This window comes from Nomascus leucogenys, chromosome 11, assembly GCF_006542625.1.
Source record: "Nomascus leucogenys isolate Asia chromosome 11, Asia_NLE_v1, whole genome shotgun sequence".
NCBI classification, from domain to species: Eukaryota; Metazoa; Chordata; class Mammalia; order Primates; family Hylobatidae; genus Nomascus; species Nomascus leucogenys.
Window position 1 is genome coordinate 57,263,159 of NC_044391.1, and position 12,749 is coordinate 57,275,907.

At 47.5% G+C, this 12,749-nt stretch overlaps 1 protein-coding gene across 3 annotated transcripts; it reads left to right on the top strand.

Annotated features, from left to right (window-relative positions):
* The first annotated feature begins 282 nt into the window (after window positions 1-282).
* ATP5MC2 (ATP synthase membrane subunit c locus 2) lies at window positions 283-12,470 on the top strand. Of its 3 annotated transcripts, none has more exons than XM_004089621.3 (5): window positions 283-1,624; window positions 5,029-5,098; window positions 7,695-7,772; window positions 8,303-8,496; window positions 12,208-12,470. In XM_004089621.3, the coding sequence occupies exons 1-5, from the start codon at window positions 1,485-1,487 to the stop codon at window positions 12,320-12,322; spliced, it is 597 nt and encodes a 198-aa protein (XP_004089669.1). In that variant the 5' UTR covers window positions 283-1,484; the 3' UTR covers window positions 12,323-12,470. The 3 variants fall into 3 exon arrangements, with proteins under 3 accessions (XP_004089669.1, XP_030678383.1, XP_030678382.1); XM_030822523.1 differs by lacking the exon at window positions 283-1,624 and adding an exon at window positions 1,636-3,766; XM_030822522.1 differs by lacking the exon at window positions 283-1,624 and adding an exon at window positions 3,878-3,989.
* Window positions 12,471-12,749: the final 279 nt, after the last annotated feature.

Here is a 12,749-nt window from a genome sequence, read left to right on the forward strand (position 1 = left end):
TTGGCGATTTCAGAGGAACCTGTGGGAATCCTAATGGAGCTGGAAACGTGAATTTAGGAAAGACAGGCAGTCTACCACCCTCCTCTTCTCGCCCGCTTCTCCTATTTCTCCCCACTCCTTCCCCTCCGTTTCAGGAGCTCAGGGCCATAAAAATGCAGATGGAGGATCGGTGTGAAATAACGGGCCCATATAAATCCCTCTGCCGCCCGCCTGTAAGATGGATTGGCCGCATTGAAATTCCTCCGCGAGGATAATTAAACTCGGGGCCTCATCCGGGCAAAATTACATTCCTGTAATGGCGTCGCTCGGGGTCCCGGGAAATTGCTCCGTGGGCTTTCAGCGGCGGTTTTTATCGCCGGCCGGGGTGTGCCTGGCTGCGGCTCGCCTCTCCTCTGGGACCGTAAAGCTGCTGCCGTGATTTATCCTCCCCTTCTCCCAAATCCGATTAAATGGAGGAGCTCGGGGCCGGGGCGCTGCGGGGCCCGGGAGCCAGGAGGGGGCGGCGGGAAGGACGGGGCCAAAGAGGGGAGGACAAACGGCCCCTCAGAGGGTGGCGGATTTGCCTTTATTTACAGCCGCGGCTTTCTTTTTATTTTTTATGGGGTTTGGTGAGTTTTTCCCGTCTTTCTCGTGCTGCATTCAAGCACGATGCAGGGACGGCAGGGGTTTGGAACTGGATAGGCCTTGTCGCCCTGTTCCAAAGGGCAGGGCAGGTCCTGTCTGGGAGACAAGAAGGCCTAGGAAAGATGAGGACCAGGAAGCCCCCCCACCTCCTTCCATCAGGGGAAGGGCGAGCGAAAGGGGAGAGAAAACGGACGTTCAGGAGAGCATGGGGGCGGGAGGGGGGCGCTGCTTATCCCCACTCGCGTAGTTGAAACCTGAGCAGAGGCTCGGGCAAGCCTGGAGTGACCTCGCAACCTTACAGCGGGTCGCAGGTGCCCGTTATTCCTAGACTGTCCCAGGAACCAGGAAAGAGAGATTCGGATCATATTTAGCCCTATCTTCTGGCTCGCTGATGCTGCTTTTCTCATGGTTTATCACCGGAATGGAAAGGAGGAAACGGGGAGAGGGGGAAAGGGCGAAGCCACCAGAAGCAGCTGCGGCATTTTGCTGACTATTCGCCCATTGAGCCGGTTTGCCATCCAGTGATGCCAGGGTCCCGGCGCGACAGAAAGCAGGACTCCCACAATCTTCCTCCTGCTGCATTTTAGGCACTGAACCCCAATCCCGACTGTATGTTAACACTGAATTCTGAGTAGGAGTTTTGTTTTGGCAGTGTGACGACTGCGCATGCTCGGAAAGGGGACGCAAGTCCGAGATCCCAAACGCGGTACAGACCAAACTGCAGGCCACGTTACGGATCGGCTTACTCCGCGGAGCTGGCCTCATTTCTGCACAGTCGGCGCTCCCTGTAGTTTCTCCTCTCGAACGCCAGGTGGAGCAACCGGCCGGATACCGCCACAGCCCTGGCAGGCGGCGCTGTGATGCCTGAGCTGATCCTGTATGTTGCAATCACTCTATCCGTGGCTGAGAGACTCGTTGGCCCGGGTCACGCATGCGCTGAGCCTTCCTTTCGCTCTTCCCGCTGCTCCGCCCCTCTCCGTCTTCTCTGCAGTGGGAGCAGGTAAGGCCTTGGGGCCTAGTGCCCGCTGTGCGCCGCGCACGCGCGCGGGACACCTCACCTCGCGCGAAAGCTTCGAGGCGCTTACCTTGCGTGCTCCCACCCTGGTCCTCTCGCCCTTCCTGGCTCCTGCTATCCCTTCGCCTTAGAGCTGGCTCTTCCGCTTGCCGGTGACCCCCAACCGCGCGGGCCTGGCGCCATCTTGGATGTCTCGTAGGGGGAGGGTGCCTTGGAGCTAGCCAAAGTTAGATCCTGGAGTGCTGCTTTTTACCTGTTCCACCCAGCCCCTACAGACACGCTTTTCTCGCCCTCTGGCCCTTTCAGATTGTCACAACCCCCAGGCTCTCCCCTCCTATCTCTGCTTTCTCTTCTCATCCTGACTTGTGCCTTCTTTATTCTGAAATCTCCAGACTTTAGGCCCCAGGACCTCAGGTGCTCCGAGCCATGGAGATAATGGATCGTCTAAAGTCACCAATCCCTCTAGTCAGCACCACCCAATTTAAAAAGTAAACCTTGAACATGGAAGAAGTGGGAAAAAAAGCCAAAACATCGCCTCCCGTTAGGTTGTGGCTTGGGGTAGCTAAGGCAGAAGAGAGAGGCTGGTTGCTTTGGAATCACTAGTTATTTACCAGTACCTTTCTCGCATCCTGGCACGCTGGTGAAGTTGGAAAAGTCACAAGTAGTGGGCTAGAGATGAGGGTTTCTGTTGAGGCAGCAGGCCCAGAAAGGTGGGGTAAGGCCAAGCTAGTGGGGCCAGCATGAGTCCCTGCGTGCTAGCTTTCCCGTCAAGGATTAATTAACCTCCCCAGATTCTGCTGTTACAAGGAAAAGAAGGTTTAAGGAAAGGAATAGTTAAGTTACCACTCCTGTGACTCATCTACACTGAGGAAAAAGCCCGTGATGATTTTGGAGTCCTGATTCTGGATAGTGTCTTTGCCCAAGTTGTAGGCTAACAATTGCAGACTTGCCATGGTTAGATAGCCAATGGTGGGATCCCTTAATTGCCACCCCTTGTTGTGGGTTTACTACATGCCAGCACCACATTAAACTCTTTATGTATGTTAATTTGTAAATGAACATACTTAATCCCCCTAAGAGCTGCATTTTACAAAGATGATAATAAGGTATAATTCCCTTAGAAAAAAACCACCTCTTCTTTTCCTAAAAGCCTTAAAGAACTATTGGATTTTGACCCAAGAAAACCTGAATAGTACGGCAGCAAAATTGGGTTAGAGTTACATATAGGCAAAAATCAGAGTTCTAGATAGGACAAGAGTTGAAGACATCCATTAACTTAAAAGTAATTAAGGCTGGGTGTGGTGGCTAACACCTGTAATCCCAACACTGGGAGGCCAAGGTGGGAAGATCGTTTGATGCCAGGAGTTCCACACTAGCCTGGGCAAAAAATAAATTAAGAGCAATTAAGATCTTGGATTCAGAAGTGTTTTAACCTGGGACAATCTGAGTTCTGTTCATTTAATGAAGTGGCATTTAATAGGCCTAAGCATTCACTGAGTATTTCAGCCCGTGACCTATTAGAAAGCATGTAACTTTAAAGATCCAAGTTCAAGTCTATTCTCTACCACTACCGCAGTTTCAAGACTAGGTTTAAGGTCACGCTCTTGCGTTAAGTATATCTAATAATCGTCTGGGAAACTTGTTTGAAATACAGGGCACTTGAGCCTTATTCCCAGAGATCTTTTTTGTTTGTTTATAGACGGAGTTTCACGTTGTTGCCCATACTGGAGTACAGTGGTGTGATCATAGCTCACTGAAGCCTCCAGCTCCTGGGCTCAAGCAGTCCTCCTGCTTCAGCTTCTGGAGTAGCTGGGACTACAGGTGCACTTCCACCTCACCTGGCTAACTTTATTTTTTGTAGAGATGAGGTCTTGATGTTTGCCCAGGCTGGTCTCAAACTCCTGGCTTCAAGTTATCTTTCCGCCCCAGCTTCTCAAAGTGTTGGGATTACAGGAGTGAGCCACTGAACCTAGATCCCCCAGGATCTTGACCAGGAAGGTCCAAGTTGGACCCAAGAATATGCATTTTTTAATACGTACACCACCCAGATAATTCCGGTTCAGATGGGCTTCTCACTTCACTTGGAGAAACCCTGCCTTTAGGTTTTTAACTCACCTTCTGTTTCAGGTAAGTTCACTTCTACCAACTTAGATACCTATAGGGTGTCAGGTCTTCTTTAGATCTTGGGGAGACACAATTTAATACTTTTTTTTTTTTTTTTTTTGAGACGGAGTTTCCCTCTTGTTGCCCAGGCTGGAGTACAATGGCACAATCTTGGCTCACCACAGCCTCTGCCTCCCGGATTCAAGCAATTCCCCTGCCTCAGCCTCCTGAGTAGCCGGGATTACAGGCATGCACTACCACGCCCGACTAATTTTGTATTTTCAGTAGAGACGGGGTTTCTCCGTGTTGGTCAGCCTGGTCTCGAACTCCTGACCTCGTGATCCGCCCGCCTCAGCCTCCCAAAGTGCTGGGATTACAGGCATGAGCCACTGTGCCCAGCCACTAATACCTTTTAGGTAGACTAATAGCAGAATTCCCCCTTGATCTTCCTCACTTATTAATACAGGAAATTGAAGTATTTTGAGGAATCAGATGCTTCCAGGGATCAGCAAAGAGATTGTTGGAGACTTTCCAGTGTCTTGGCCTTCAACAAATATCTCCCAAAACTACAAACACTCTAAAGGGCAACTTTTTGTTTGTTTGTTTGTTTTGAGACGGGGTCTCGCTCTGTCACCCAGGCTGGAGTGCAGTGGCATGGTCTTGGCTTACTGCAACCTCCGCCTCCTGGGTTCAAGCAATTCTCCTGCCTCAGCTTCCTGAGTAGCTGGGATTACAGGTGCGCGCTACCACACCTGGCTAATTTTTGTATTTTTAATAGAGATGGGGTTTCACCATGGTGGTCAGGCTGTTCTTGAACTCCTGATCTCGTGATCCGTCCATCTCAGCCTCCCAAAGTGCTGGGATTACAGGTGTGAACCACGCGCGCAGCCTAAAGGGCAACTTTTAAAGGTCCAGATGATGAAGTCTTGAGAAGGGTTCCTTTTGAATAAAAACTAAGGAAAACTTAGGCAAAAGACACTCTGGGAAAATTCCTGTGGCAACTGCAAATCATGAGGCTATGGAAATGGGTAACAGGTCTTACCTGAACCCAAGTATTCACTTGTTCACACCAGGGGAAGTCACTTGGTTATAAGGAAATCTTGGGAGCTGTATGGGGTTTCTGGAAGAAGTCATGACTTCAGGGTTTTCATTCTATTTCTGCCGATGACTTAAGGTCAGTCACTGTTTTCTGGGCCAGTTAAGCTTTCTAGGGCCCCTTTTCTGCGAATAAGGATGTAGTTTAGTGAATAAGGAGAGTGTTTACAATACTGCTTCTGTAATTCCAGCTCTCCTGCCACAGCCCCTCACCCCCTGAAAATGTTCGCCTGCTCCAAGTTCGTCTCCACTCCCTCCTTGGTGAGTACCTGCTTTTCTGGGAGAGTTTTAAAGGAGAGACATCTTGTCTCTCTCTTTCCATCAGACCTTGTTCTTCACAGCAAGGCTCGGGGAGAGGAGGTCCAGGCGGGCAGATCACTTGAGGCCAGGAGTTCAAAACCAGCCTGGCCAACATGGCGAAACCCCATCTCTACTAAAAATACGAAAACCAGTTGGGCATGGTGGCAGGCGCCTGTAATCCCAGCTACTCAGGAGGCTGAGGCAACAGAATAGCTTGAACCCAGGAGGTAGAGGTTGCAGTGAGCCAAGATCGCACCACTGCACTCCAGCCTGGGCGTCAGAGCAAGACTCTGTCTCAAAAAATAAATAAGTAAGAAAGATTCTTGGGGAGGGAAGGCCCTCTGCTATGATTGCCTAACAGGAGAGAGTGAGTGCTTGCTAGATACTCTCCTGCCCCGTATCCCTTGGCAGCCAGTTAATTTTTTTTTTTTTTTTTTTGAGACAGTTTCACTCTTGTTGCCCAGGCTGCAATGGCGTGATCCACCACGACCTCCACCTCCTGGGTTCAAGCAATTCTCCTGCCTCAGACTCCCAAGTAGCTGGGGTTACAGGCACCTGCCACCACACTCAGCTAACTTTTGTATTTTTAGTAGAGATGGGGTTACACCATGTTGGCCGGGCTGGTCTCAAACTCCTGACCTCGGGATCCAAGTAGAGACAGGGTTTCTCCATGTTGATCAGGCTGGTCTTGAACTCCTGACCTCAGGTGATCCACCCTCCTTGGCCTTCTAAATTGCTGTTATGATAGGCATGAGCCACCACGCCTGGCTGTGGCCAGTTAATTCTTACCCAGCCATCTTAGGAGAAGAATAGAGATGAGAATCTAGACTAAGATCAAGTTATTCCTACTCCTGAAACTATATGTCATGTAAACTGGCCATCCAGAGTGGTAAACATAAGTAGATTGCATAACTTGGACTGAGTATGCACTGTGTATAGGATCTTGTCCTGAGTGAGCCATATCTAAGGAGTTCATTCTGAGACTTAAATTTGGATAGGAAGCTAAAATTTACATAAGTACACATTGGAAAAGTATTTGACTCAGAAACAACAGTATGGAAGAAATTTTTAAAATAGTAGCTAGAGGAGGCGGTTGGTTCATTCACAAATAAAAAGGAGTACCATTTATTGAGCATTTACCATGTGCCTTAGCACTGAGTTTACTAATTGGTATACATAAGCTCATTTACTCTTCAAATCAACCCCAAGAGATGATATTTTGATTTCATAAATGAGAATACAGGCTTAGAAAGGTTTAAGTGACTTATCCTGAGAGTACACTGCTGATAATAGAATTAAGATTTGAATCTCACTTTATCTGATGCCTAAAGCCCTGGCTATTAATCACCGTGTGTCTGTTTTGGTGTCACTGTCTTGGGGTTAGTCAGAAAAGGCTACCAGAAGGTGGTGAATTTTGAGCATGAATCTTTGTTCCTATTTTCCAAAAGGATGTGTTCAGGGAAAGTTACTGGCTTCTTTCTTGTGGGCTGACCATTACCCATACAGATGTCCCCCAACTTTAGATGATTTGACTTAAGATTTTTTTTTTTTAACTTTATGATGATGCAAAAATGATATGCATTCATTAGAAACCATACTTTGGGCTGGGCGTGGTGGCTCATGCCTGTAATCCCAGCACCTTGGGAGGCCGAGGTGGGTAGATCACCTGAGGTCAGGAATTCAAAACCAGCCTGGCCAATATGGTGAAAACCTCTCTCTACTAAAAATACAAAAATTAGCTGGGCGTGGTTGCGGGCGCCTGTAGTCCCAGCTACTTGGGAGGCTGAGGCAGGAGAATTGCTTGAACCTGGGAGGTGGAGGTTGTAGTGAGCCGAGCCGAGATCACGCCACTGCATTCCAGCCTGGCGATGGAGCAAGACTCCGTCTCAAAAAAAAAGAGAAATCATACTTCGAATTAGGAATCTTTATCTTTTCCCAAGCTAGCAATGTGTGGTACAATACTCTGTTGCAATACTCAGCAGCAACCCACAGCTCCCAGTCACCTGCCCAATCACAAGGGTAAACCAGTACTCTACAGTGTACTGTGTTGCTAGGTGATTTCACCTAACTGTAAGGTAATGTAAGCTTTTTGAGCACATTGAAGGCTAGGCTAGGCCAGACTATGGTGTTTGGTAGGTTAGCAGTATTAAATGGTTTTTCAAAGTATGATGGATTTATTGGCACATAACCCTGTGGTAAGTTGAGGAGCATCTGTATATATTTCCCTTGTTGAGTAAGGCAAATGCTTCTGAGGCTTAGATTTCTTCTCGTTCTCAAGAGCTATAAAAGGATACAGCAAGGTTGGATGCTCCTTTATGGCCCAAAAGTAAGCAGACTTTCTTTCCTTAAAGCAAAGTCTGAGAAGAGAAATGGTGTGGTTCTTTAATTTAGACTTTGCTAAAAGGAAGAATGATCCAAAATTCTAACGTACGTGTGAAGATGGAAAGGCCATCAGAGGAAAGAAAATCTTGTCTGATGATTTAACAACATGGCATAGTTCTGAAACTCCTCTTCAGTCTTCCTTGACCTTCCTGCCCCTGTATGTCATTCCTGCTAGGTCAAGAGCACCTCACAGCTGCTGAGCCGTCCGCTATCTGCAGTGGTGCTGAAACGACCGGAGATACTGACAGATGAGGTACCTTACCGGTGGAGTTGGGACTGTGGTTTTGGGGGTGATGGGTCAGGAGGGTTACCTGCCAGAACCAGGAGGTAGAGTGCTGAGGACAGTCATCACAGGCTAAAATTCATGAATGGCCAAGGCCATGGGCTTTAGGTGGAGATGGAGGACACTTAATATGCTGTTTGCTATAGTGCTCCAGCTTTTGCCACTGGCAGCACATGCCCTTGTGCACTGCTGCTAACTGGTATTACTTGGCCTAGTCTACTGACTTCAGTTGGAAGCATTTAGTCCTAGGAAGATGATCTCCTTGGGACAGCAAGAATAGACTAAGACCTCAGTCTTAAACTTCTTGACCACACCTGAATCTTAAAGGCGTTTGAAGTCTACATCCTACGTTAAAAGGTTCTACCTGCCAGCATTTTAGGGCATTAAAACAATTTTCTGTTTGGGGGAGAAACAATGGGATTTGGCAGCTTAAAGGTTTTAAATGGTACAAAAGTTACCAAAGCAAAAAACTTTACCTTCTACCTGCCTTTTTTTCACAGAGCCTCAGCAGCTTGGCAGTCTCACGTCCCCTTACCTCACTTGTCTCTAGCCGCAGCTTCCAAACCAGTGCCATTTCAAGGGACATCGACACAGCAGCCAAGTTCATTGGAGCTGGGGCTGCCACAGTTGGGGTGGCTGGCTCTGGGGCTGGGATTGGGACTGTGTTTGGGAGCCTCATCATTGGTTATGCCAGGTAAGATAAGTTGGACCCTCCACTGGTTATCTGATATGCTTTCCAAAGGTCAGAAAATATTTGGGGGTCTAGAAATATACTATTCCACACTGTAGCCACTAGCTACATGTTGTTTGTTTGTTTGTTTGTTTTGATACAGTAACGCTCTGTCGCCCAGGCTGGAGTGCAGTGGCGCAATCTCAGCTCACTGCCACCTCTGCCTCTGGGTCCAAGCGATTCTTGTGCCTCAGCCTCCCAAGTAGCTGGGATTACAGGCGCGCACAATGACGCCCACCTAATTTTTGTGGTTTTAGTAGAGATGGGGTTTCGCCATATTGGCCAAGCTGGTCTCGAACTCCTGACCTCAAGTGATCCACCTGCCTCAGCCTGCAAAACTGCCAGGATTACAGGCGTGAGCCACCGTGCTTGACCTGAATTTTAGTTTTAATTAATTAAAAATACATAGTTTAGGTTTTCAGTTCTTCAGTCACGCTAACCATATTTAGAATGCTCAGTAGCCAGATGTGGCTAGAGGCTACCATATTCAACAATGCAAATATAGAATGTTTGGCTGGGCACAGTGGCTCACTAATCCCAGCACTTTGGGAGGCCGGGGCAGGCGGATCACTTGAGGTCAGGAGTTCCAGACCAGCCTGGCCAACATGGCGAAACCCCATCTCTACTAAAAATACAAAAATTACCTGAGTGTGGGGGGCGTGTGCCTATAATCCCAGCTATTCAGGAGGCTGAGGCAGGAGAATCGCTTGAACCCGGGAGGTGGAGGTTGCAGTGAGCTGTGAGCCGAGATCATGCCACTGTACTCCAGCCTAGGTGACAGAGTGAGACTTTGGGGAAAAAAAAAAAAGAAAAACAAATATAAGCTGGGCGAGGTGGTTCATGCCTGTAATCCTGCACTTTGGGAGGTCAAGGCGAGTGGATCACCTGACGTCAGGAGTTTGAGACCAGCCGGGTCAATATGGTGAAACCGTGTCTCTACTAAAAATACAAAAATTAGCCAGGCACTGTAGTGGGCGCCTGTAGTCCCAGCTACTTGGGAGGATGAAACAGGAGAATTGCTTGAACCCGGGAGACAAAGGTTATAGTGAGCCAAGATGGTGCCACTGCATTCCAGTCTGGGCAACAAAGTGAGACTATATCTCAAAAAAAAAAAAAAAATATATATATATATATATATATATATAGAATGTTTATATCATTGTGTCATTGAAGAAAGTTTCATGAACAGCTTTGGTCTAGAGCATGTGTTGGCTAACTAAGGCCTAAGGGCCAAATCTGGCCCATAGCCTGGTTTTGTATGATTGAGCTAAAAATAATTTTATGGCCGGGTGTGGTGCCTTACGCCTATAATCCCAGCACTTTGGGAGGCCGAGGCAGCCGGATCACGAGGTCAGGAGTTCGAGACTACCCTGGCCAACATGGTGAAACCCCTTCTCTACTAAAAATACAAAAATTAGCCAGGCGTGGTGGCAGATGCCTGTAATCCCAGCTACTCAGGAGGCTGAGGCAGGAAAATCACTTGAACCCAGGAGGCGGAGGTTGCAGTGAGTAGAGATCACGCCACTGCACTCCAGCCTGGGCGAAAGAGTGAAACTCCATCTCAAAAAAAAAAAAAAATAGTTTCACATTTTTAAAAGGCTTCATTTTTGTTTTAAAGCAAAAGAGACTATATGCGGCCCACAAAACCTAAAATTATTTACAATGTGGCCCTTTACAGAAAAAGTTTACCTTCCCTGTTCTAGAGACTCAGTGAACATAGTGGCTTTACTGCTATTTTTCCCCATCTCTGGGAATTTCCCTCTGTCACTCCTGGGAAAACTGGCACTGCAGCCAGCCCCTGGTTTCTGACGCCCGGGACTGTTTAGTACTCCCAGCTCTGGATAACTCAAAGTTAAAACTAAATTAATCCTCTAGAGACCAGCAAGTTCTCTTAATGTCTTTTGGGAAATAGAGTTCTTTTTAAGAATTTGTATTAAACAAGAAGTCTGACTGCTGCTTTATTCACTATTCTGTTAAATGTTGGTGTCGATTTACCTTACCCATCAAGACTTCTGGAGGTATCAGAGTAAGGGAAATACAGATTATATATGGGCCTTCAACACTGGGAGTCCTTTATCCATACTACTTCAACTCATAAACCCCATAGACCATTTGTAACTTCTTTTTTTTTTTTTTTTTTTGAGACAGTCTTGCTGTCTCCCAGACTGAAGTGCAGTGGCACAATCTCAGCCCACTGCAATCTCTGCCTCCCGGGTTCAAATGATTCTCCTTCCTCAGCCTCCCAACTAGCTGGGATTACAGGTGCCCACCACCATGCCCGGCTAATTATTTTTTTTTTTTAAATTTTTTTTTTTTTTTTTTGAGACAGAGTCTGGCTCTGTCACCCAGGCTGGAGTGCAACTGTGTAATCTTGGCCCACTCCAACCTCCGCCTCCCGAGTTCAAGCGATTCTCTTGCCTCAGCCTCCCAAGTAGCTGAGATTACAGGCATGCACCACTACCCCCAGCTAATTTTTGTATTTTTTTTTTCTTTTTTTTTTGAGACAGAGTCTCGCTCTGTCGCCCAGGCTGGAGTGCAGTGGCTGCAGTCTTGGATCACTGCATCCTCCGCCTCCCGGGTTCACGCCGTTCTCCTGCCTCAGCCTCCCGAGTAGCTGGGACTACAAGCACCTGCCACCATGCCCGGCTAATTTTTTGTATTTTTAGTAGAGACGGGGTTTCACCGTATTAGCTAGGATGGTCTTGATTTCCTGACCTCGTGATCTGCCCGCTTCAGCCTCCCAAAGTGCTAGGATTACAGGCATGAGCCACCGCGCCCAGCAATTTTTGTATTTTCAGTAGAGACAGGATTTCACCATGTTGGCCAGGCTGGTCTCGAACTCCTGACCTCAAGCGATCTACTCATCTCGGCCTCCCAAAGTGCTGAGATTACAGGCGTGAGCCACCGCGCCTGGCCTAATTTTTGTATTTTTAGTAGAGACAGGGTTTCACCATGTTGGCCAGGCTGGTCTCCAACTTCTGGCTTCAAGTGATCCGCCTGCCTTGGCCTCCCAAAGTGCTGGGATTACAGGGGTGAGCCACTGCACCCAGCCCATTTGTAGTTTCTTAAAGCCCCAAATCTTTTGACTATTTGAAATGAGAGAACATAATCTGTCCCTCTTACTCTCTTGTCTCCTAGAAGAGCGGTGTTCTAATTGTGTTCCATTAATCCTTAGGATTCTGAGGTTATGCCCCAGAGACTGTCTTAGAGAATAAAGAGGAGACCAAGCCGTTAAAATTTCCCCACTACTTTTGTACCATTGCAGTTTGACTTTTAGATGTTTTCTATATTGGAGTTCTGGTTAAAGTTTGAAAACACTGCTCTAGATAGACCCTTCCACTCTGGATGCCTCTTCCATCCTATTTGGGCCCTGGATATTAAGTGTCTAGGCCAAGAGGTCTTAATTTGTGGTAATGAGATGGGTGAACCATTAGTGAAGGTCATGATTATACCTGGACCATGTTACAGGATTTTAGATTGTCTGCTCCCCCTTCATTCAGTTCCTATAGAGCCTTTGGGGAATCAGGGCAAGAATTTGGGCATGATGGTGTTACCCTAAAAGCTTCTTTATTATGTAAGATAATCTTGAAGAGGGGAATTCTCCCTGAGCCCATCTTAGATATTTATCCATTTCTTTGTGTGAACTAGAAATTCAGTCTTCTCTCCTTCTCCCAGGAACCCTTCTCTGAAGCAACAGCTCTTCTCCTACGCCATTCTGGGCTTTGCCCTCTCGGAGGCCATGGGGCTCTTTTGTCTGATGGTGGCCTTTCTCATCCTCTTCGCCATGTGAAGGAGCCGTCTCCACCTCCCATAGTTCTCCCGTGTCTGGTGGGCCCTGTGTGTTCCTTTTCCTATACCTCCCCAGGCAGCCTGGGAAATGTGGTTGGCTCAGGGTTTGACAGAGAAAAGACAAATAAATACTGTATTAATAAGATGTTTCTTGAGTCTCCTGTGTATATTTCTTTTCCACAGTTGGCTGAGTGCCTTGGTGAGAGCACAAGGCCCGAAGCGTAGTGATGGTGCTAAACTCAACATGGATTTGGCTGAGCTCACTTTTTCTTAATTCTGTTTCAGGAAAGCTTTATTTGAAATAGCATAGCATTTTAAATTATTTTCACCTGGCATGGCCTGCCACTTGCCTGGGAAGATTGGGGTCAGTAGCAACTTCAAGTTCTAGCTTAAAATGTTGGCTAATAGGCTTTCTGTTTCCACTGTCA

What these genes read in the sequence shown, in the direction of transcription:
- ATP5MC2 (XM_004089621.3), top strand. Translation starts at nt 1,485, where the DNA reads ATGCCTGAGCTGATCCTGTATGTTGCAATCACTCTATCCGTGGCTGAG. An exon ending in CGGAGATACTGACAGATGAG is followed by an intron (nt 7,773 to 8,302) that starts GTACCTTACCGG and finishes TTTTTTTCACAG; the next exon opens with AGCCTCAGCAGCTTGGCAGT. An exon ending in CTCATCATTGGTTATGCCAG is followed by an intron (nt 8,497 to 12,207) that starts GTAAGATAAGTT and finishes TCCTTCTCCCAG; the next exon opens with GAACCCTTCTCTGAAGCAAC.